Source organism: Plectropomus leopardus, chromosome 24 (genome assembly GCF_026936395.1).
Source record: "Plectropomus leopardus strain MGB_pleo_1.0 chromosome 24, ASM2693639v1, whole genome shotgun sequence".
NCBI lineage: Eukaryota > Metazoa > Chordata > Actinopteri > Perciformes > Serranidae > Plectropomus > Plectropomus leopardus.
Window position 1 is genome coordinate 6420001 of NC_142199.1, and position 26333 is coordinate 6446333.

The 26333-nt window shown below is 37.9% G+C and overlaps 1 protein-coding gene across 2 annotated transcripts in view; it reads left to right on the forward strand.

The window, feature by feature from the left end:
* creb3l1 (cAMP responsive element binding protein 3-like 1) overlaps positions 1-26333 on the forward strand; it is a 44327-nt gene that overhangs the window by 1323 nt on the left and 16671 nt on the right. Inside the window, exons 2-3 of one of the 2 annotated variants that reach the window (XM_042513149.2) lie at positions 12559-12694; positions 15337-15423. In XM_042513149.2, coding sequence (XP_042369083.2) covers positions 12559-12694; positions 15337-15423 — 223 coding nt within the window. The remainder of the gene's footprint in view (positions 1-12558; positions 12695-15336; positions 15424-26333) is intronic. The other variant, XM_042513150.2, reaches the window with a different exon arrangement.

The following is a 26333-nucleotide window of genomic DNA, read 5'->3' on the forward strand; positions in this document are numbered from 1 at the left end:
AAACAAATATAAAACTTTTGGTAGCCTACTAGAACAAAAAAAAAAAAACACAATGAAAACATTATCTTATGAGATAAAACAGATGTTGGCAAAGTTTTCCTTTGGGGACATAATTTGTAGTTGAAAAAAAAGTGATATATTGCAATGTATTTTATCATGACACTCAGCATATTGAAACGTGTTTAAAATCACAAAAATATTGCATCATGACTTATCATTAAATAGATGTGGTGATTCCCATGCCTATTTAAATGAAGGCATGATTATTAATTCAAATTCTAAAATGCACTGATTACTGTAACCTAAGTCTTGTTTTAATATTATTTTGACAACCAGTTTATCATTTAAGTGATCTTTAATGCAAAAATAGTAAACTTTAAGTTTTTCCACTTTCTCAAATGCTGCTTTCTTAATCTTCTATAAACTGTTGGTCAAGTAAACAAGACATTTAAAAATGTCTCAGTGGACTCTTGAAAATTTTAAATGGTGGACTCAAAGGGTGGAAACAACCAGAGGTCCCACGATCATGATAATTAAGTCACTATATTATTATTTAAGCCTTTTGCATTATGCTGAGCATTGCAATAACATTCATCGTCACACACTGTGATTTATTACCTTTTTTCGATTTAAATTGTGCCCCCAATGAAAAACTTTGTCAACATGTTTTATCTAATAAGAAAAAGTTTCTCACTTCCATCATTTTTATTGCAACAACATGTGTCAAGTAAACTGATAAAGCAACTTTTTTCATTGTTGTAACAGGCTACCAAAAGTTTAATTTGTGTTTGCAATATTAATAATTTATGTGATAAAAACATTGATATTTGCCACCCGTGTATTGATACAATAATTGCCACACAAATACTGCAGTCTGGTAGATCCATTGCTAATGAATTGTATGTCTAACTTATTCAGTTTCTATCAACTGTATCAGTATAAAATTCACCCCAGACAGTTATACACTGTCAAATTGCAATCATGCATGCCACATCTACTGTGAACACTTTAATTAGATCTTCTCCAACCAGCTCAGTGCTGCTGCAAAATAATCAGTGTTGCCGTAAAAAGTCCACACACACATTTCAGACTGTTGCAATAAAAAAGTTAGAGGAAAATTACATATCTCTCCTGTCAAAAACCACCTGTTGCTATTGATTCTCTCGCCATAACCTCATTCAAGAACAGCAGGTTCCCTGGGGCTACAGCATGTATCATCTCCAGTCTGACATGAGACGTTGCGTCCTAAATTTGAAAGACCTGTGGCTGTAATGAACTGTGTGGTAGAGCAGAATCATGCTTGTTCATTAATGAAACAATCATGTTGGTTAAAGAAGCAAAAGTGGTGCAACAGGAAGCAATTAAGTGATTGTTTCATGCCCAGTTTTGGCAATAGCATCTGCACTGTTGCATATAAACATAGTAAAATCTAATAATGAGAGCACTGATGTATGACAATGTATTCCTCCTCATCCCACCCTGTTTCCAAGCGCACGGCATGTGTGCGGTGCACCTCCAGCCACAAAATGCCAAAAGTACACTGCTGTGCCCTCTGCGTGCGCCACGCTTGACCGAGCTTTGCACTCTTAATTCATGGAAACAGGCTGAGAGCCGTTTCACTGCTGCACACTGAGAGTTGAACGATAAATATCACAATATCAGCAGGAAGGTCTATTTCTTTATTTCTGCTCTGACTTTCTTTCCACTCTGTGTCATTTCCTTTTTTTAAACGGCACAGGTTTTTCAGAGCAGACCTCTATTCTAGTCAGTGAGTCAGCCCAGCAGTCTGCTTGTGGTTTAAACCCCCCCGCGCCTGTTCTAAATAAAGTAGTCCACTCTGCTGTGAAGCCACTAGGCTGGGCTGTACCACTGAGGGCATGGGAAAGGATGGATGATTAGCCACCGACCTGCAAAATGGCATGCTTATAAATATATTTCAATCGCTCTGTAATATAAAATCTGCTGTAGTGTTGTATGCACAGGTACTGATGATGTATCTGAGGCCTCCTTGTGTCATTGATGCTGGTGCTGCACAAGTGGCAAGAGCTTTTTTGCTGAAAATGCATCTACAAGTGGCGGTGATGAGAGCAGTGAGACTGAACCAAAACAGTAAAGTTGTGGGGCATAAAGCTAAGATGAGGAGCAGAAAAGTGCTATAAAGCTCCAAAGAGGGAGGGAGGGTGATGAGAGGTGACTAACCAACTCCACTTTCCTTTTTTCTCTCTCTCTCTTCTTATCTTTTTATTTATTCAGTTTATTTAATTTTTAAATAATTTTAATTTTTAAAAAATGTAATATTAATTTTAATTTTGGTTCATCACTCTGAATTATTCTTTCACATTACATATCATCATTTTATCCATTTTTAATATAAAAATATTGATTTTAGCACCTTTGATGTTGGGAGAAGATAAAGGAGAGTGCATTTTTTCCCATTCAGTGCTGCTGTGAAGTGCAATTTTGTCTATAATGGTTAGGACATCATGAATGGACACACAGAGACATGAGCTTGTTGTTATTTATTAAGGCGTGCTCTGTGGTGCAGTGCTGCAGAGATTTTTACACTTCCTGCTCTGTATTTTGTTTTCCTCTTCTGTGCCATGTTGATAACCAGGAGGTAAGACTCAGTGTAGATAAGAAAAAGGAGTGGGCACAGCAAAGCTGATAGAGATTCCTCATAATAAAACTAAACTGAACTGACATTATCAGCAGGATGAATGGCTGCACATTATTTTTTCATATGTTTTCTTAGAATTAGAATTACAGAATTAACATGCGATAGGATCAGATACTTATAATGGCATCTCTGTATTTCTGAGCATCAGTAAGGATTGCCTGATTACCTCAGGCCAGTAAAATGCCACATCAGGCTAGTAAATCTAGCAACTCACTTGTCTGATCGGGTAAGTGGTTAAAAAGAATTAAACACATTATTTAATTGTATGTATTTTTTTTAAAGATATTTTTTAGGGCTTTTTTGTTGCCATTATTGGACAGGATCAATGTAGTGTGACCGGGGCTGGACTCGAACCCTGCGACCGCTGCGGCGGTGACACAGCCTCTGGACATGGGGTGACATTTACCAACTGAGCCACTGGATGCCCCAAAAACATTTTTTTTAACAGCGCTGATGTTTGGCCATCTCGCTTCCCTCTGCATGCACAGTACTGATCACTAGAGAATAATGGCAGGTAGAGACAATGTTTTTGAGCCAAAGTCCAAGCGAGTGAAACAGGAGTTTATTTGAGTGGCGTTAGAGGATTATGTATTGAAAACAAGACTGAGTGTATGGCTGGACCGTGATGTAATGCTAGAGGGCTTTTAATTTGAAAGGACTTTTGGTTTGAGACAGAAAATGGCCAGAATACACCAAGTAACAGACTTTTGCTTACAGCGCTTAATAAATGCATATTAAAATGTAGAACAGCACAATTAGACACAATTACTCAGCAGAGAGGACTGACTTTCTCCACAGTTTTACCCACTGATCAGCTCCATTGTTTCACTGATGTCAGTTTATGAAATGTCCAATTGCCGTTGATAACCAAAAGAATAAGTTTTTCATGTTGGCGACATCACTCCGATTCTGTAACACGTGATATTCACTTAAGTTTCAAGGTGTCTCATATTTCCACCTTCTCCCCAATAACGGTGGCTGCACCCATTCTGACACTGTAACACATAAGAGTCACTGAGATGGTAATAAAGGCTTTAAGGCTTGTGTCACAAAGACACGGCTGTTCCTCAAACAAATTGATGAAGCGATCCTCTCTCTCCGTCCAAAACTGCCTTTTCGACAGCTGGCTAGTTAGCGGTCAATCGTGCCACTACAGAAAGAGAAGAATACAGTAATACAGGACTGCCAGCGTTCACAGCTCTGTCAGCCTGTCAGAAAGTTTTATTTCGAAAATAACAACAGCCAATGATGTCATCAGTCAATGGTGCAACTTCATCACTCGCTCACTTCCTCACTCACTCAATCACTCACACTCACTCACACTCATGGACAGACTTTTGTGTTTATAAAACATTAAAATTGCATCCAGGAGGAGAAAAAATAGCCGCCAACATTCGAATGCTCTTAAGCTTTCTGTAAACATGGAGTCAACTGTCTTATTTTCTTTTTTTTATGCCAAACAGTTCCTATTAAATGGGAACATGCCTTGGCTGCAGTTAGAATTGTGCATCATGTGCAGTAAACCATTTTATGACAATATCAATGATCATGCATGGATAACATCATTTAGCACTTAACGGGTTAGAACAGCTCTGTATGCAGCTTTCCTAAATCCTGGAGGAGAACTGAGTATTAGTGCTGCAACAAATGATTATTCTCATGATGCATTAATCACCGATGTGAACTGGGATTTTTTGAGGGTACAGTCATGTTGGACGAATGCAGGGGCGAATGCCATGGTAACGCACTATGTTGACCTTTCATTAACTGTCTACCAGAGATAATTTGAAGCACATGAGGGTCAATTTCAAAGCTTGGGGAAAAATTGAATGGATGGAACAAAGATCTACATATGGAAAAACTGCTTTTCACTGTTTTATATAATTTTATATGGAATATCTTTTTATTTTTGGACTGTCGGACACACAAGACTTGTCATTTGGGCTCTGTAGAATTGCAATTTTGTAAGATTTTGAAAATTCACCTAATGATGAATTGGGAAAACAACTTATTTCTTCATATAAAATTAGTGGATGAACACATTTGCACACAGATGCACAAAGTGGGGTCAAGCAGGGACAGTGCAGTGTAGTCTACATGATCTAATTCTACTCTACTATAGTCTATGTTTGTAGAAAAACTTTATCTCGAGAAAAACAAAACTGTAGATATTTGAACTTTTTGGCCTCTTATCAATGTTATTTTTTTTCTCTACATTTATAGTCTAGTCCCTGTGTTCTCTCCTTTCTATTCTACTGTATTCTACTCTCCGTTCAGACCCTGTACTCCAGCTGCAAAACGACACACCCCTCTCATTTGCATGCTCGCTGCCGATTGGCCACCGAGCTGCCAGATGGAATGTGAGCAGGCATGCAGCTGAGTGTGTGTGTGTGTGTGTGTGTGTGTGTGTGTGTGTGTGTGTGTGTGTGTGTGTGTGTGTGTGTGTGTGTGTGTGTGTGTGTGTGTGTGTGTGTGTGTGTGTGTGTGAAGGGAAAAATACTCTTCTTCTGTCTTACCGAGGACTATAGCTGAGTTCACTTCTGTCTCCACACACACTCACAGTAACCTCGGCTCACTCCGCTCTCAGTTCAAGTGAAGCCAAACACAGTCAACCCGCTGCAGCCGCACGCCACCACATGAAGCCAAATACAGTTGAGAACATTGCCATTTTCTTATCTGTGGCAGCCAGTGTTAGAGCATAATGACATGATGTTTTCTGGGCTCTCACAATTTCATTTTACACTGCAAGAAATCACCGTCTCACCCTGCCATGCAGTCTTTAATTGACTTTCAGTGTATCTAAAATCCAGTAAAAAAAGACTGCCAGAGGATTTTCTAGAATTTAAAGATTATGTCAGTGTTTTTCATATATTTACCTTCTTTACTATAAATCCTGAATACTTAACATTAACTTTGATCATTTTCCAATGCATGCTGTAACAGTTCAGATGAATGAATGACAGACTCCTAGTAATGTTTACTTTTATTTTTGAGTAACCCGTGTCAAAAATTTTTAAAAAATGCCTTTGAATACTTCCCAATGTCAAACAAACTATAGGTTTTCACCCGAGCTTGAAAAATTACAAACAATTAATCAATAATCAGAATATTTTCCGCTTAATTATCTGTCTATATTTTAACTGATTGTTTTAGGTTTTCTCTGATATTTTCCCCCGATTCATACTACAACATTTTGGATTATTGTATGTATGGTGATCTGTGAAAAAGCAACTGAATGTGATGGACTGAAGTTATTGCTCAAAATTGTGGCTGAGACTGGTGATGCAGTGAAATCTTATCACTGTGTGAAAATATTCACGCAGAGAGGAAGTCTGTCCAACAAGACTGAGTGCTGTCTGCAGCCTGGTGCAACATTTCTCAAGTTGTAGTCATTTAACCTGCCAAAACATTGACAGTAACAGTAATTTATGAGAATCAGTTTGTTTATGGCAGTATAAATCTGCCAAAAAATTACAAGATGTTGCTTAAATGTTAGGTCAGGTTACTTTATTTTTACTTGTTGGTAGATTTGTTTTGGAGTCAATGACAAGGCATCTTTGATTTATTGTACTTTTCTTGATTGAATGATAATTCAGTCTGGAAACACACAAGCTAACATGCATGCAGAAGCCTTTGACACTTTGACCCCGTCGATTAGATAGTTGTGTAGGGATAAGACCGTATAAATAGCAGCCAAACAAAGAGCTTTATGAGGCCAAGAATTGGAAACCAAGATACATTAACAACTGGAATAAGCAAAACCAGAGCCACTACAGTTGGCTCCTGAAGGCTGAATTTGAGACTACATGACTTGTTGAGAAAAAATGTTTCTTCAGTGTATTTCCCTTTGGCTTTTACATGATGTTCTGGGGAGTTTACGATGGTTTCCACTGCAGTGCTCATGCCATAATGACATAAAGTTTTTGGCCTGACTCCGCAGTCCAGTTTATCCCCGTGCTGTCTTTCCTCACTCTATCAAGAAAAGCAAATCACACACAGACCAACACTGGTGATTTTTTTCTGCCGATTTCACCTGAACCAGTAAGGCATCCAAATGACAGGAGAGGAGAGCGATATGTTGAGACTCAACACTGTTAATTACAGGCACAACAGAGTCACTCTCTGCTTTTATAATTACTCCTTGCGTCTGTCTTTCCCAGCTCCTTCTCTGTGTGATTTACATCCCAGCCCCATCCCCCCCTAATAACACACCACCACTACTGAAATAAACTATAAAAACTGTCAACTGCTTTTTTAACACCGTTTTCCTCCCTAATGTGATTCTTTTCCCAGCAGAGAGGGTTCAGATAATGAAAGGTCCAGACCTCCGCTCCTCTTTTCACACTGACTGCAGCTGTTCTTCACCGACCACCTAAGTCATTAAGCTTCCTGTCCTAATAACAACAGTAGCAGCTTCCTCTGTATGTATGTCATCAAGCTGTGCTAGAGAGTGCTTTAGAAGACAAATTACGAAACAAAAAGTAAAATACCGCCAGTAGAAAATAAAATGAACTTTAACATTTGCCAGTGATGAATGTCAGGTGGCGCGGATGGGATGCAGGTTAGCATCAGCACTGAATATAATGCTCCACTGAGTGCTGACCTTTTCTCCAATCAATTTTATTGTTAGAAGAAAATAATATCGCATTATCTGCATACATAATTAGGCTGAAATTCGCAGTCTGCCTGATAAATTAACACTGCAGCTTCCAGGGCAACAATTTGATGTTGTTATCCATGCAATTCTGTTTACATTATATAATATAATGCTATGATTATGGCCGTTATGGCTTTTTATAGACCGAATCAATCCTTGTGAGGGTCCATCCATTAAGCTTAATGTCCCCAGTTTTAATCCAAGTGTAATTCCTTCTCTTCTCTCATTCTCCTGTTTTTTTTTCTATTGTCAGAATCTCTAATAAAGTAAAAATAACTCGAAATAGAAATAAATCATTTGTGCATTAAATGCTTGAACTGGCTAAGCACAGGTGCAGCAAATCTGGATGAAGATGAACATTTTCTTCTTATAAGCAGTCATTTTTATAGGCCAACAATACATTTTTAGACTGGATGTACATAGTGGTCTGACTATAGAAATAGAACTAATAGAAAAGGCATTGAACTGTTTGCTATGGTCCTTTAGTACAAAAGAATTGTTAGTTTTTATGGTGAAAACACACATCAGTAGAGCCGTAAAGTGTTTCACACTCACTAGTTTGAGAATCTCAGTTTTGCCTATTTATGACACCTATTTTCCTTTTACCATGCATCAACCAAGTTTCTCTCTTTTACAGAACTAAAACTAATGTTAACTTAATTGTCTATTAATTAATCAGATGGAAGCCAAACAAACATCACTAACACTATCTTAGGTAGTCTTGTCATCTTGTTAGTAAGTCCACTATTCCACCGATTGCCAACTCTGATTTGGTTGAAATAAATCTTTAATTCAAGAAGTTCAAGAACATATGCCGATCTGTGCGCTGTTTATCCCCACTGTCTCTCTCATCCTTTGAGCTGTCCACAGATGCAGCAGCTCTCACTCCTTCTTTCAAGGCAGAAACATCATCCTTTATGAAATGAATGAAAATAATGGCCACAAAAGTACCCGGTAACATGACAGCACATGGTTTGATTTATGGAAACAGAGCTAAGAGACATCCCAAAACAGAAACTGTAATGACATTAAAAATAATGATCAGTGTTTAGGAGTGGATAGATATTTTAAATGATATTTATGTCATCAAAAAGATTACTTTCTCTCTTTGCCTTCAGAAAAGTGCAATCATCCATCTCCTCACAGCTTATTGAAAGCCTCTGAATGCATCTAAAATCTACCTCCATGCTTGTGCCTCCAGGGTCTGACCCAATGGACCAGTCTAAAACTTGAATTTGTAATTAACATATTCGACTTTGGCATATTAAACTGAAACATGAGAGAGGGAGATGTAAATGAAGCTGTCTGTACATGTCCAGTCCTGACAGGAGGAGATTTAATCACTCAGAATAGCTGAAAATGTTGAGTGTAAGAAAAACATCTCCACTGCCATGGGTACATCATGATTATGCCAGTGGCAGGTGAGGTGATAGATAAGAAAAATATTTTTTTCAAACAGGACTGTGCTGGTAGGTGAACAACTAGTGCAAATACAAAACTGTAGTCAAGTGCTACAAATTTAGCTAAATGTAACTCAAAGAGCCACTGCTGGAACCACAAGAGTTAAATTGTATAAAGTAAAATATCAGCATTGCAAGTAGAGAGCACTATAAAGGCTAAACTGTTGTTCTGATGCAGCTACTTGAGCTAACTTTAGCTCATTACTAAATAGTTTCAATTATAAACCTTCCTTTGCTCCCTCTGCACCATACCAGCTTCACCCACATTTCTCCATATGGGAAACTTTTCCTTGTTTATTTTTGAGCAGCCCAGTTTAAATGTGACCTATATTCCCTCATGGAGCAGAGTTAAAGCGGAAGTGTTAGGGTTATTTAAAGGAGTATTATTACAACTTTTAGTGCAGCAGGGGAACAAGGCTGCTCTGTTAGTACTTCTTTTTGTGGATGTGTTTTTTTATGAATGAGTGAGTATTCACTTGTGTGTGACAGAGAGAGTGACTGCAGGATTACTGAGAGCACACACACACACCCACCTTGTTGAACAGCGGCTGTCAGTTGCTTTATCCTGCAGTAAGCACTGATACTTGACTCGCTGTCAGCTCTAACTTTTGTGACAAATGCAATGTGTTTTCTGTGACTACTTCAAAATAAAAGCTATCCACTGTTTAGTCGCTGAAAGCTTTTAATGGTTTGCATAAGCAGTAAATTCATCCAGCTCTGATGTGATGTTGCAGCCCGCTCTCACTCCAAACTCATCGAATACTTTTATCAGTGATTTCAGCGCCATACACAGATGCAAAGAGGCACAATTTGCAATAATATGATATGCACTGAGCACGTCAGTTTTAGAGGCAGTGGACAGCAACCCAACGTGTCAGTCACCATCGCTTTGTCAGTGATTTCAGCATCAGATCAAGGTCCACTGACAAAGGGATGGCGTTTGGCGTGTTGGCATGAAAACATGTTGGATGTTTGGACAGTGAACAGAACCTTTAATGTCATTAGTTACATTTTTACATTTCCTGTTACAAGAAATCAGAATTTCCAGTGTGAAAAATGTGTCCGCAAGATGCCCCTAAACTTTCCTTCCTAGTCGCTGTTCGTATTTTACAAAACTCAACACAGTTTCAAAACATCAGCAGTTTTTTTATGTGTCATGTGCTTCTGTTAGTTTACCCACCATCTGTGTGTCTGCCCTCTGTGTGTGTGTTTGTGAGTATGAGTGTGTGCTCAAGCCACATGGTTTCATTGGACAGCTGCATGTGTCCCAGAGTTTAGCACAGTCTGAGTTAATGCATGTGTGAAGGTGTGAATGTTAGTTAAAGTTGCCTCAGCAGTATTTAAGGAAGAGTGTAGAACATATACACATCAGCAGTAATTCCCATTACTCATACTGGCAATATAGTCATGTACAAATAGCTGTAGATTTTAGGGGAGATGGAGGGGCCACCCCCCCCCCGCAACAAAAACATGAGAGTAGCAGAGTGCCATTATTTTGACTGAATTGAAGGCATTTCCTCCATAAATTGGTGCAGAAAAGACACAAACTTGTGCATACAAATTCACCAGAATACAGGAAATTAAGTGTTTGATGCTTATAATGTTCTACTACTACACCATTGAAGCCTGTAGTAGTGTCATGAAGCCAAAGGAGTAAAACTTGCTTTTTTAGCAATCCTATGTGTTAATGGCTGGTTACAAGTACTTCTGGCCAGCGACAGACAACTGGCGTCTGACTAAAACACAAATTGCTGACTTTTACCCATCAAAACTGAACTACGCACTAACATGTTTAAAACCGTTTGCACTCTTGGCCTTATAAAGTCTAAACTAAACATTCAAATGTTTTATGTGAGCACTGGTGTTGGGTAAGTGGCGTGGAAAGAGCTCCAAAAAGCTTTTAAATTCTCCGTTGCTGATATTAAAAAATATTGAATTCAGCTCTGTATTTATATCCCAGTCGTGCCTTTATTGTTGCTACTGGACTGATTTAATCTGCTGTGACACTTTTGGTGGTTTTAAGGAGTTTAAGGTAATTTCCAGGAATAAAACATGTAAATCTATTTTTGTAGTTGCTGTTAATTAAATCAAGTTATTTCTGTGTCTATCTGAAAATCCTCCTAGCAGAGTTTACTTGTGTATCAAATTGGTTCCTTCCAACCTCTCTCTGTGTGTGTGTGTGTGTGTGTGTGTGTGTGTGTGTGTGTGTGTGTGTGTGTGTGTGTGTGCTTTTGTACTGCCTTATGCATGTTTGCTCAAGAACAGGGTGACTCATATTGTGTGTTTGTGTGTGTTATAAGCAGTGAAATCAGAGCACCATGCTGTCCCAGGCTTCCAGAACATCGTCTCTGAGCTCAGTGACTCATCTCATCCAGACTGAGGATGAATCTATCAATGCTCGTTCCCATTGACTGACTCCTCATCTCGTCAGCACACTCTGGGCTGTCTGGGTTTCTGACTCTGAGAGATAGTCTGTGGTACAACTGAAACAGCCAATTAGAATTAATTAATTGACAAGTATTTTAATAATCACTTGAGACTTTTTTTTTCTAGCAAAAGTTTTTTTTTTCTTGTTCCAGCCTCTCCAGTGGGAAGATTCACTGCTTTGTTTAGGTTCAAATCATTGTAAACCGAATGTTTTTAGATTTTGGACTATTAGGGAAACACTTGAAACTTGGAAAGCTGACAGAAACCTGCAGAAACCGTAACTTTTTTCAATCCAACTGCCATAAAAAAGTTTGCATTGATTGTTCTGCAAACCACAAATATGTTACATTTGTCCATAATTTTGTGGCTGATATGTTGAAACTTTCTCAACAACGCTCTGGTAAAGGTGTGGTTAGTGGTTTAAGCGCAACAATAACTTGGTTATGGTTAGGAAAAGATCATGTTTTGGCTTAAAACTCCTATGTATAGTGCTATGAAAGCTGCTGGAAAAGCAGGGACGGGTTGTTGAAATACACCCAGGTTCGGTTGCTCAGATGTCACTAAGAATGCCCAATGTGTTGGTGAAAAACACCCTGTTTCAGTAGCTCAAATGTCACTGGGAACACCATAATGTTATGGTGAAAACCACTCAGGTTTCATGGTTCAAATGACATTTGGAAATGCATGATGTGTTAGGAAAGAAAACAAGGTTTGGTCCCACAAATGCTGCTCGGAAATGCAGTAAAGTATTGGGGAAAAACACTCAGGTTCTGTGGCTCAAACGTTGTTTGGAAATGGCACTATTTGTCAGTAAAAACCCCTAGGTTTGGTGCCATAAACACTGATGGAAACGTTGCGAAAGGGTCACCAAAGGCAACAGGTGATGTAGTTTGTTGGTCTCGATCAGTGGTCGGCAGCATGGCAGGCATCTTGCCAAAGTGACGAGCCATCCATCATCCATATTCTGGGCTGGGCTAACTTTTCACTCACACTGACAGATTATTATAATCACAAACACTATAGCTGTATTATGTATCTCCAAAGCACTGGCGTTTCATGAGCTGAAAAAATACAGCCCTCTTGCCAGCTTTGTGTTAATGCATTTTTGTGAGACAATCCAATTGTTTTTTAAATGTTTTATTTAGCTTAAGAAGTAGAATTGTCTCACCCACAAAAGTAAAACTTGATCCTTCAGTTTATCTGGAAAAAATCACCAAAGTCAAAGACTCATAAAAGCATTATGACTTTATTTAGAGTGGTAACTGTCCCATGGAAAACCGTTATTTTATTGAATAAAATAACATTTCTGTCTCCATGTTTCTCTCCATGTTTTCCAGCCTTTCTCAGGTGACCAGATGGACGACTTCAGCAGTGAATTATTCAACAGTTTCTTTGATGACCATCTATTAGAGCGGCCCCTCATGGCAGACAGACCTTCACCTCTACACATGGACATGGAGGATAGCAGCCCAGGTCAGCTCCTCTTTTATTGTGTAAAATTATCGTTTCAGCTCCTTGCGGTATTAAAATAAGAGAACACATTGTAAGAATTGCACAAAAAGTCCAACACCAGTGTGGTTGGATCACAGTGGTCTTTCCTTCCAATAACATTTCTCCAGAATTCCCAGTTATTTCCAATGTAATGATAAAACTCTCAAAGCAGGTTAATGCTGGTTGGGATCCTTTTCCAACGTCCAACCACTGTCTTGGAGTTGTTTAACTTGAAATACTTCTAGGCTCAAAAATAACAAAGCTTTCCTCTCCATAACTAATATTCACATTTGGATGACCTTATTTCCCCGGATAACCTCCAGCAGTCCAGCAGCCACTTGTTCCACTCAGCAGCAAATGTCTGAGTAGAAAAGACCCCAATCCCATTATTTGGTTGGATTGGACAGCCAAAAACTCTGGCTCGGTCTTCCTCAGGAGGTCAAATTCCACCATATGAGCCAGTTTCTGTTGCCAAACTCTGTGACTTCCAAAAGTCTTGCCAGACGGAAACACACGCCTACTCCTCACCTAGCAGGTGCTGGGTCTGTGAAGAGGAGGCACGAAAGAGAGCCTTAAGTCTCTGCCAATCCTCAGTGAGGTCTGACCTGACCTGCTGGGCTCAGCTCAGGCCGAGCTATGATTTCTTAAAATTCCTGAAGCATGAATTAGTTTGGGTTTGTTTAAATTTTCTCTAGTCTGTGTAATGCAGGGTTCCCTCAGATTTGTAAAACGTCTTGAAAGGCCTTGAATTCATTAATTTAAAAATAAGGCCTTAATTGGTATCAAAATGTCTAAAATCATTCTCTCAAAAGTTTTAAAAATGCTAAGATATGGGAAGTAGGAATTATTATTTATTTTTTTACTTTGCATTGTAAAATTTCAAAATAATTAATAATTTAAAAAAATAATTTACAGAATGCCTCTTGCATTAACGTCAACAAAAAGTCATGTTTTATGTTGCAAAAAATATTCGGGCAATAGTTTTGGCTATTATTAAATTAGTTTTACATTTCAGTCCAAAAGGTATTAAAAAAGTCTTAAATCCCACTCGCCATAAGATGAAGGAACCCTGGTGTAATGTCATGAACTGTGTTGTCATCAGCACATCCTGACTTCCACCTCTTATTAGTAAAGGAGAAATGCTATACAATCTCTATTTTATATGTATGGCCTGATATATTTTTGGGCTGTGCTGAACATTCGGCAGGAGAAAGGCCATGTCAGAGATTGTGTCACAAATGTCTGCTGCTGCACTGAAATACTTTAGTTGACTTTAGCTCGTAGAAAATGTATTGATTTTTCTTTTTTTACAAATTCAGGTTTTTAATTGGGCTCAGGCCCAAAACTGCTGCCATTGTTCGGGTTTCAGTTAGGATGGACATAAATTATGTGGGCTAGTAGCTGTAGTACCAAGCTGTTGGTTCAGGTTACAACTGGCTGATCCTCCACTGCGCACTCACTCGTAGACTAAGCTGTGCAAATAGGCCTTGTTATAGCTGCTCAGAGTTATTGAACTGTAAGTTGTCTCAGTCTGTTGAAGTGCTCAGATGAATGAACCTGTTGCTTGAGTCTGGCGTTGCCATGGTCATAAAGACCTAAAAAAAACTGATAGGAAAAACAGGATAAAAAAAGTGACTGTCATATTTTAGGACCATAATTTTTAAAGTGGATGCCGGGAGGGCTCAGCACATTGGACTGAAGATGAAGTAAAATGCTATAAAAAATATCATTTTAGAAAATAAAATAAAATCATTATTTTGTGTTTTATGATAAAATATTATTTTATTAGTATATAACATATACATATATTTTCTGTGTCCATCTTTCTAATTGCCTGCTAGTCAAAACATCCTTCATCACGTCCTCAGGTGTCAGTGTTGAGCGCTCACAGTTGATGCTTTACACAAAGCTATACTCCCCCTGAATTTAGATTGCTAGCCTGCTTTCTAGTAACTAACTCGTGGACCCAGGAATGTTGACGGACTTTTTAGCCAATTTAACCTTTTGGCAAACAGGAAATTACAATTACGTCTGTCACATGATGCCATGGGGCCCAAAAACGCTTTTTTCATAGATGTAAATTGTAAGAGTAAATCAGTGGATACATTTTTTGAGTGCCACAGTCCCTGAGGAATGACTTGTTTTTCTATCTGGATTTGATCCACTCGGACTGATAACATTTTCAGAAGAGAAGTTCAGAAGAGTTTCATGATTAAATCATTTTATCCAAATTCAAGTTGGCGTCGGGCCAAACCCTAAGGTAGTTGCTTTGTGCTTAATCTACTATGCAAAAGATTTGGGTAATTTCATACAGTGGAAAGCAAGCTTTTGTTGCATTACCTATGCATTTATAAAACTAAGGAGATATATTCATTGTTTTTTTTCTCTTTTTTTCTTGTGCCTTTGGATTTTTAATGGCTTTATGAAGACATCTCGCAATAGGGGAGCTCCGGCCATAAGCTAGTGCTATTTTGGCATGGAAAAGTTTGGGAACCCCTGTTTTAAGAGATAATAAATTAAATTTTCAAGCATGTCTGAACGACAAACAGCCATCACTTTGACAGATTAGTGAAGACAGCGTTGTTACATTTTTCATATCTGAAAAGGACTTTTGAATCTCGCAGATATTCAAGCAGAGCACAGCTACTCATTAAGCGAAGACTCCGCCCCCCAGAGCCCAGCCCTGTCAATCAAAATGGACCACGAGTCTGGTAGGTCATCTATTCATTAAAAAAAACTCACATTAGGTATCTGAAAACATGCAGAGCCAATCAAAACTCTGTGTTTAGTCTTTAACATGCTGGCTGTTCCCCATGGTTATCTGGTTGGCTCACTGCCTGTGTGATGTAATACTTCACATGCAGTTTGACCCCGTCTGCTGTCTGTCAAATAGCATACACTCTGATTGGCTGTCTGTCTCATAACATGTGTGATGATTGGCTTAATCTGTTATTTATTATAATGAATGTAAGAGGTGCCTGTAGGAACAAGTGTCTGCTGCAGTGCATTATGAAAATACTACATATTTCTCTCTCTTTCTGACTCATCGTCCTCATTATCTCTTCATGTCTTCTTCTGTGTCTGCGTCTCTGCCCGTCTGTACCTGTACCTGTCTCACTCTGTCTGTCTGCATGCTGTCTGCTCTCCGTTTGTCCCGGGGATCCTGCTGTCTGAGCAGCAGGATCCCAGTCTGAGCAGTTTTCCTCCAGCTAAGCCCTGCCCACCTAACACACACACACACACACACACACACACACACACACATGGACTCACACAACGCTATGACAAGCATATGGTTTTGAGTCTGCAGCTTTAGCCGAAGCCAGCGGAAACTCTCTTTCTCTCCTCTGTCAGGTTATCTCTCCCTCTCTCTCTCTCTCTCTTCTTCCTGTCTGTCTCACTCTCACTCTCACTCACTCTCCTGTTTTCTATCTTTATCTCCTTCTCTTTCTCCTTTAATCCAATTAAATCTGCTTTATTGGTGTAGTATCAGATTCCCTCCATTGCCAAAATACCGCAAAAAGTCCAGCTCACATCTAAAAACAACAGTGCTGTAAACTAGAATATGTTTTTCGGTAATATTTTGTGCTATAGAGAGAATAATATAATGCCACCAAGTTTGAATTACTCCAATCAATCCAAACTGAACATGTATGCTTTAGTTACAATGTAAATGTACACTCATGCCAAAACAAACAGGACGTTATTAAAACTAAACTGACGTATTAAACCACAAACCATCAACATAATATATTACCTCATAAAACGAAACATTTACACAGCTTTGATTCAAGGTAGGTTATATAAATATATAGATTTTATTTCTTTCTCATTCATTGCCTCTGTCTGTGGCTACATAACTGTTGACTCAAGCTCACATGTGGAGCACACACACACACACACACACACACACACACACACACACATTTCATATATATTTGAGTCTACTCCAGCCTGTTTCATATTGAACTTAATCCAAAATGCATTTCACAGCTTGCATCTACTCCATAAAGTTTGACTATGGACTTAAGGATACTTACTTTCCCCCAAGTTATGCAGCATAAGGGCTCCTGTAGGGCTCAATGTGTCTTTGATTTAGTGAGTATGACTTTTTAGGAAGATATTACTCTTTTATAATATTGTGAAGTTTGATTTAATTATGATAATTAATTTAAAGTTGTTATGATCGACGCACTGCCTTTCAATATGTTGGGGTTGTATTCTCATTCATTCAAAGGGGTTTTATTCACATGGGAAATATACAATTGCATTGCCAAAGCAAATGTGAAATAGAAACAGAAACTGTTTGTGCAACAGGTGTTTTATATATATATATATATGTCACTTTGAATCAGGTGACACATCTGACACACTCACCTAATGGAAGAAAGATATTGGCAGAAATCAGCATGTTGGCAGATTTCGAATTTTCATTTTAAAGCCATTATCTGCTGACACTAATGATGTGCCGATGTCGTCATGCATCCCTAGTTTATTATCATCTTTTTGATGTTACTTTTTCATATTTGTTGGATTTTGCTTTCATGTTTATTCGTGGTACAACAATTCAAGTATCTTTAAATGGGGGAGAAAACGGTTTCACTGCATGCAGCAGCAGTGATAAAAAATCTGTTTGCCATTTTGATTTGATGCTCCTTTGGGTTTAGGAGCACTGGGTCTGGACTTTGTAACACTAGGGGCGATCATCTGCACTTGATGCTCCACCTGTTGAATGCTGCTCTGCTTTCCTACAGAGTGATGGAAAACCCTGCTTGCTGCATAGTTTTCATTTTTAGATTTAGCACTTTGCTTTGTTCACATTTTTTCTCAAACAGCTGGACAGTTCGCTGTCATTTTGGCATGAAAAATATTTTGACAAGACTGCTGCAGCTGAGACTTGGATCCTCTTATATCCTCATAATGGCATTTCAAGGTTGGACTTGGAAGTATTGAAAGTATTTGGCTACAATTGCATCGCACCTTTATGCGCTTTCTAGAAGGCAACTTTGAGTACATGTTCAATATGTGCTAACACACGGGCACACAGGGGGAAATGGCAGTAGGTTCTTGCAAGACTGGTCCATAAATACTGGGATCTCAGCACCTGCTATTCAACCCTAATCTCCAGTGAAGCATCGTAACACGCTGCCTTTTCACCGACCTGCTCAGCATCCAGTCAGAGCTGCACAATAGAAGCAGCTGCTTGTTTGTCTTGATGAGTCAGGTTAATTAGCCACCTGGGGATGTTCGGGAGTTGTCGACCTTTCAGAGAGACAGTTTGGAGGAATTTGTGGCTCATAGTTTGTTCTTTTGGACGACGATGTAGATAGCAATTATAAAATGGTATGTTAGGCAAGAGATGTGCCAGTCATATACCGATTACAGATGAAATTAGCCTGATTTGACACCAGTTCTTACATGTTTTTATAGGAAATTGCAAGAAAAAAGGGCATTGCATGACCCTCAGCCTCTGCTAGGAATGGTCATTTTATTAATTGGAATTTTATTTAAAAATGCCTATTTGGTCTAATTCTTTATCAGTTTCCTGAGTGACTTCTGATCACTTTTCTGTGGGGAAAAACAGTAGGCCTCCACAGGTTTTCAGGATCGCTCCAACCATTTTATTAAATCTGAGTCTGGACACAGTGTAGAAAAGGAGGAGGAAAATAGACATGCATGTGATTCAGATGTGCAAAAGATCCTCTGTTGGTGTTTAATTGTTTTCTTAATCAGAGAAAAAATCTTCTAAGCCTGCCTGCGTGGCGCTTATTATATTACAACAGAGGATATTTACTCTTGGTAATGGACATGCTGCTCTGTTGGAAAGCAGTGGCACTCGTGCATAGAGTGTCAAATACTTGGCATTTCTGGAATTTAAGCTTATGTTGTGAAGAAAGATGCTTCATCATATTGCTGCTGTTTCCACCATGACTTGAAATGATCATTTTACAGACATTACAAGCTGCACTGTTGGCATCTTTCTTTGTAAAATGAAGCCATAAATTTTTTTTCAATTAAGTTTTTGGCTTTCATATATACCAACTGAGAAAGTTGGTGACACTTTTGTTACCAGTTAAAAAGTTAGTCTCATGATTGACTACCTCACATTTAGGTAGCTTTTCATCTGCAGTTCCTGGGCAGAAAAGAATTATGGCATAATGTTATAATTCAGACAGTTACAGAGAATAAACATCGCATTATACAAAACTAAAAGCGCTTTCCTTTTAAAAACATTACATCATACAAAAAGAAATAGAACACTCTGTGTTTGGTACTTTGTGGTTAATGTAATTTGATTATTCATAATAACATTTTAATACTACTAAAGTGGCTGATATGTCATGAAAATGAACTCAAACTTGAGCCAACGTCTCCACTCATGGTCAGACTGTTCTGGGGCCCCTGGGGCAAAAAACAAAAAAGCTATTTTTTGGCCCTTATTGCCTCCAAGTTCCCATCAAATATAGTGCCTCTCAGTCAATACTTGCACACTGGAATTATAGCTTGCCCAAATTTTATTGTGCTGACACTGATTAACAGGACCACAGCCAATCAATATTTCAAAAACAGCAGAGTTTGGAGTTCATCCTCAGTCACTTTAAATATGTTGCTTTTGGTGATTTATGGCTTTCAGCTTCATAGCGAGTTTTTTACTTTCCTGTCCCCTTTCCTTTTTCCATCTCCCTCTCTCTCAGCCTGTGGTCTCAGTCCTCGTTGCTCTTATCCTGTCAAGCAGAAGCTGTGTGTTTTACTGCAGCTCCTACTGCGCTGCTCCATCTATTGTTTTAATACTCCTACTGCCCCACTGAGATCAAACACAGTCGCCACCTCGCCTCCGTGAACCCCCTGCCAGGAGCCTTTGGTCATTAGCCATTACTCCATGATTGGATTTCTTTCCAGAGTTTACTAGCCACACAGGCAGACTTTCTGTTATTAACAGCATCCAAAGAGATCCCGTAAAGCAGTGAGAGGAGAGGATCAGGTTTTACTTTATTATTTTCATCCACAGCGTCTTCAACATTGACTTAAGGACAAAAATATAAACAGTAAGTCAAAAATGAAGTTTTAACACCCTGCACATACTTTTAGGAATTGCCTTTTTGTTGAGCTCTAAGAGATTTAATCATTGAATTGTCACAAATATCAGGGTTCCCGTGGATCTTTAAAAAGTCTTAAAAGTCATTGAAGTCATTTATTCTAAAAAAAGGCCTCAATTACTATTGAACCGTCTTGGTCCTAAAATTAGTCTTAAAAATGCTAAAACAAGGAAAGTAGTATTTTTTTTAACATTGCATCGTAAAATCTCAAAATAATTGGTAAAATCTGTTTTTAAAATATGTCACCGAATGTCTCTTGCATTGACGTCACACAGATCAGAATAGAGGAATAACACTTATATACATTCACCACATCCATTAATTGGCAAATGTAATTTTTTTAAAAGCTAACCAAATGAACACTTGTAGATAATGTGTTTGTATGTTATGTTTTCCACATGTTCCACTCCAGAAAGTAAAAAAAAGGTCTGCATTTGAAACATATCAATTAACTTGTTAACTTGACCAAAAGAATCATGTTTTATGTTACAGTAAGGTTTGAAATTTGAAATAATTAAAAGTAAATCTTAGTAATTGATGTTTTTTTCTATCAGTTTTGGTTATTATTGTAGATTTAATTCCAAATGGCATTAAAAAAAGTCTTAAATGTCTTAAATCCAATGTGCCTTAAGCTGTGGGAACCCTGAAGCATGCATCCAAATTTGATTTGTGGTGTGTGTGGGCTTCATTTCACTTAACTTTATTGTCCCTGATTTATTAAGAAAGTGTCATCTGACTGGCCATTTTAAGAAAATGTATATATGATAATGTACAAGTTACTATTTTTCTTGGAAAATTGTTGCACTTACGTTAGCTTATGTAAAACTACTCTGTCAGCTTCATTTAATGACATGGAAATTATTCTTTGCTGAGTGCACCTAATATTATATTTATGAAGAGCTATTCTAGCAGTATGAAGGACAAGAAACAAAAGGACACAAAGAAAATGTTCCACAATCAAATCACCAGTTAAGCGGAAATTGCTGGATTTCTTTAAAAAAACAAAACAAAACATGTGAACAAGGCAATGAGAAAAAAAAAGAAGAAATGTACCAAAAACTGACAAGAGATTAATAAACAAAATATAAGAAAATTACCTGAAAATTAATTTAAAAAACAAAACAAAACAAACAAAAAATAAATAAAAAGAAAAGAAAAGGAAAAAAGAAAAAGAAAAGAAAGAAAGAAAGAAAGAAAAAATATGTAATTATAATAATTATTAATTTAGTTTTTTCCCCTTGCTTTTTCTTTTTCCCTAAACATTTCCCCTAGCTTTGTAAAAATGATTTTCTAAATCTATTAATTACTTGGAACATTTCTTATGTAGTCTCTCATTGCCTTTTTTGATGTTTCTGAAAGAAATCACAACAATTTGCTAAGGACAGGCAGACTGACAGACAGGTAGACAGGTAGATAGATAGATAGATAAATAGATAGATAGATAGATAGATGGATAGATGGTTAATCAAATTTCCCTTGAACTTAAATGCATAGGACAACCGTCCTATGCATTCACCAACAGCTTCTGGTATTCATTAAAAAATGGTAGTAGTGGGCTTCCAATGAGGCCCTGGCTTAACAAGGGCAGGAGGCTTAACGAGGCTCCGGGTAGCAGCAGGACCAGCCTCATTATCCTCAGCTTCTGAGGGTCTCACTCACACAGAGGATGTGGGGAAAAGGTACATGGTGGACCCACCCTAAAACAGAATTTGACTCCTGATTTATTTTAGTGTGTAGTCAGTGATTGCTGATCAGTGAAGAGCTAGCAGTGAGTGGGCTGTCATGAACTTTAATCATTTAGTCGTTGGCGTGAAAGATTTGCACCAAAATTACACTGGTATCCTATTACAGGACTGCTGATGAGCTGTTTGGTGCCACACTGTTGGTGGTGGTGGGTGCTTTACATCATGATTACATCATGTGACAACTGGTAGCCGGGTTGCCATGATAATATTTGATAGTAACAGTGACGTGTCACAGCTGCATGCTCATTAAATTAAATTATGGCTTTATTAGCTGCAGCTGTGTTTTCCATACTACGATGGATGTCCCTTGAGCAAATTCAACATGTTACAGCTACATACTCCTAACAGTTTCCATCAGTGCATTTTAATCAGGGTTAGTTTGTCGTCAGTTGATTTCGAGACAAGATTAGATTGAAAACATTTATAGCCTGCACAGTGTGTCCTGTATTTTTCAGTAGAGCTGAAATAATTAGTAAATTAACCCTCCTGTTATGTTGCAGGTCAAATTGACCTGTTTCAGAGTTCAAAAATATATTTAAAATCATTTTTGCAGCATGAAACCACACACGCATGCAAACAAAATGTTCTTGTTTTCTTCTTCAGGTTTCCTAAAAATTGTTAAAAAATTTAATGTAATTTTAAGACGTAAATTTGAATTTCAAGGGTCAATTTGACACAAACAAAAGAGATGTGATGTTTGAATTAATAAATATGCCCCCATAACAGAAACCTTTTAAAAAATGTTGAAAAAAAAGTGTTGAAACTAATGTTGTGAATTTTTAGTTTTGAGTTTATAGAAAAAAAGCAGTTTGTAAATGATTTTTTAAAGGGAAATAAAAAAATTCTCATCAGTAAACCATGATGTGTAAGAGGTGAAAAACTTGATGACACTAATTTTTGATAAAATTTATATTAGCTGAGCTAAACATAATAAAATATATACTACTTTTAAATGGTTAAATATGCACCGAGTCAATTTAATTGGGGAACATTATTGCTGGTACTTAAAGCTGAACGTAACAGGGGGTTAATCAATAGGTTCTTTGCATATGACGTTGTACATCTGAGCGCTGTCCAGATGGAGGGCAGGCAACTGGAGGCAATGACTCCAAACACTGCACAAATGCTTATGATTTGCGGTTTTTATGGCCTTTCCAATCTTTTAAATTGGGACAAAACAAAGGCCACATTAAGGCCTTAAAAATAGTAGGATGTAAAGAGTAAAAGTTGAAAAAAAACTGTGGCAGATATGGCTCAAAAACATCCATATTTAGTCTGGAGGAGCAGATTAACTATTGGCAAACTTTAACGATCAAGTGTGTGTTAAACATGCCTCGAGTTGAATCCAGTTGCAATGTGCTGTGACAGCTTCTCTGTGTTTGTAGCGATGACCTACAACCCAGATTGCGTTTCAGTGAGAAAATAGTACCTAAACTTTGCAAACATTAGCTGGTGATGTGAGCCTGACAGCAGTGAATCAAAGAGTTGAATTATAGTTATACTCAAGCACATTTACTCACCAAGCCAAAAACAAAACGGTCGTTTTTGTCATGGACCCAACTGCACGCAGAATAGTTAGAGTCCCCTAGACTCTTGTCAGTTTTTAATGGCTCGCCATGTCACATTAGTAATGTCTGGAGGACAAGGTAAGTTTTCTTCGTTTTGTATGGATCACGTCCAACATGACTTTCAGTTTTCACTTTTCTTTCCTCTATTTCCAGTTTACACATTGGATTTATCACGTCCTGCTCTCCACCTGAATTTCCCACGTCATTATAGTCACATGATTGCTGGCATAGTAAATAAAAGTCATTATTTTGATGATCGCTTTATCACAATTTATCAATACAATAACAGTAATCATCAGTTACAGTGACCCTTAAATAAATGTAAATAGCAGGTATATTTTTTTTTCGTTGAACAAACATTTTATTACGACAATTGAAACTTGCAACCATTTTTTAAAAAACAGAGTATGTGTAAAAAGTCTGCCTTTTCAAAATAGCTTAAACTAAGGTGAAATTCTTTGTTCAACTGTTTTTATTTTTATTTTTCAGTACCGTAGATAAGTAAATGTACATAGTATGATAAGCATTAATTATCATGCCTCAATCGCTGCAACCCTTATGGCAAGTCAAAATGCTAAACTTTAGTTGCAGCCTCTCAAATGTGACGATTTGCTGCTTATCTCCGTTTTATATGATTGTAAACTGAATCCATTTCAGTTGTGGATTGTTGACCAGACAAAACAAGACATTTTAAGATGTCACCCGAGGGTTTTGGAAGTTAAAATTGCCATTTTCAACTGTTTTCTGACATTTGTAGACCAAACAAATCACTGTACACTCATGTTCTACCCACTGATCTAGGAACTGACTGAAACAAACACCACAATCAGTAATGATTCCCACTTCTCCACAAGTTTCCTGTCTCTTTTACATTTTAACAGTATTTGTACCCTTTGCTTCTGAGTTAAAATAAACCCAAACACCTAAAGGTCAGTGTTGAGTCTGCACCTCCTGACTTTAGGTTTGTCTGAGACAGCAGAAAGAAGCCACAGGGATTTGTTTTTAGGATGGACAGACATGCTGCTGTGGTGATGATCTCTGACGGACACACACACACACACACACACACACACACACACACACACACACACAAACACACACACAGACCTCCATCCCCTTGCCTCTACCCAGCACACTCAGCTTGTAAACTTCAGAGCATTTTACCAGCAGACATGTTGCTAGGAGACCAGGAGGTGATTAAAATGATCTTGACACACATGCGCGCAGGCTCGCCGCGCGCGCACGCACGCACACACACACACACACACACACACACACACACACACACACACAGAGCAGCACTTGTCTTGTTAAGCTGCTACTGCTGCTCTTTCCATACACCACTGGTTGTGTGTGTTTGTGTGTGTGTTGTGACAAACATCAAAGTGTCCGTTGCTCATGTCTTATTGTGACATGATTCATTATATTTTAAAAATGATGAAAAAAACACTTCGTTCTTTACCTGCAGCTCCTCTTTTGTCAATATTTGCCTGAAAAGAGTTTAGTTTCTTTCAGTTTAAAGTAAAATGAAATGTAGACTGTGCAGTAGACTTTTGCCTAATGAGGTTCTCTTGGAGCAGTGCCTAATCAGCTCACCTTTAAAACTCACTTAATTGAAAGCATACAGAGTTAACCTTCAACTCTGACAGACCCATTAGTGAGTCTATCTTTTTAAACTCTGTGTGGACAAGCAATGTCCAAATAAACACAATGTTATTTTGAACAAAATTCACAAGTGATTCAGTATTCAGCTTCCATAAAGTTGGGGGATTTGCAGGAGACAAATTAAGAAAAAAAAAGATAATGCCATGATATTGCACATTTCATTTAGAAGTATGCATTAAACTAAAAATATACTTCCCATATAATATAATTCCCTTAAATATAACTGTTTCACAAGACACACCAATCTGAGCACTCTGTCTGGGGAGGGACACAGTATAATAAGGGGTCTGGGGGTCCTCCTCCAGAAAAATATTGCGATTTAAATCTCATTTCCTAGGTTTTTGCAAACATTTAGGGACTATACTTACTAAAACAAAATCAGGGTAATAATTAAGTTCGTCATCATGCTACATTCTGCCATAATGGCACTAAACATGCTCAAACTATTACTAAACTTGGTCAAGACACTGAATCTGAAATAATTGTGTGAATGTTTGTGTGATTGTGTGAGTTTGTGCAATGTTTTTAAAAACTAAGTAGCAGTTGGCGCAAAGTGAATGTGACAAGCAGTGTAAAAGTGCCTTGAGAAGTTGAACAAGAGAAATGGGAATTTGAAAAGTAGGGTGACATGCCCCTCTCATCCGAGGTGGAAATTACACATCATGTCTGAGGAGATGGAGCAGCAGAGTGCAAGTGCAGTTGTAGTATTTTTACTTAACTGTTCGTAGTTTCATATTATTCATTTATTTTATATTTATATTTCTTTTATTTGTTTTCCACCTCTGGCCTATTGGTAACTTTTTACAGAGTTATGGTATCCATGTGCTGTATAATGATTGTATTATATTTATTTATTTAAATTTATATTTGTAAATATATATATTTCTATATATTGTTAGGTTTTAACTTTTAGCACTCTTGCATGTGACAGAAGACATCAAACACCTGTCTTCATAATTTGAGTAGTACTTCTTATGACGACTAAACTGACCTTCTGTAAAATTGATGGAATATATTTTTAACCCTTTTTAAACAAGAGCGAATGTTCAAATATATTTTATATTTATGCAATTTGTCCCTGATATTTTCCCTTAAAGTGTGATGATGTGATGGTGTTCATATGATGAAGCTAAACTTCTGGTTGACTCTTCTCGTTGTCGCTGATGAATTGAGATGACGTTTGCCCTGTCAGTCCCTGTGACTTTTGGTTTTGACTTTTGGAGCTGGTACTGGCAGGGCGGAACGGAGCCTCTTCATCATCTTAGGACAACAAATAAACCAGGCGCGCTGGTGACCAGGCTTCCTGCAGCCCTGCAGTGGCGCTTATGTACCTAAAAATACTTTCTGCAGCTCACAGTAGACTAAACAATGGACTACCTGTCAGATGCTCTTATATATATATCCTCATTGTGTTTTCGGGAACCTCCTTTAAAATTGCACTCTGTCCTCATTGTTGGGTCACTCAATTATGCATATTTCCTGCAGTGTTTAAAGGCTGCTACTGTTTCTTCTCTCAGGGAGGACACTGAAGACGAGTTGCTTGCTC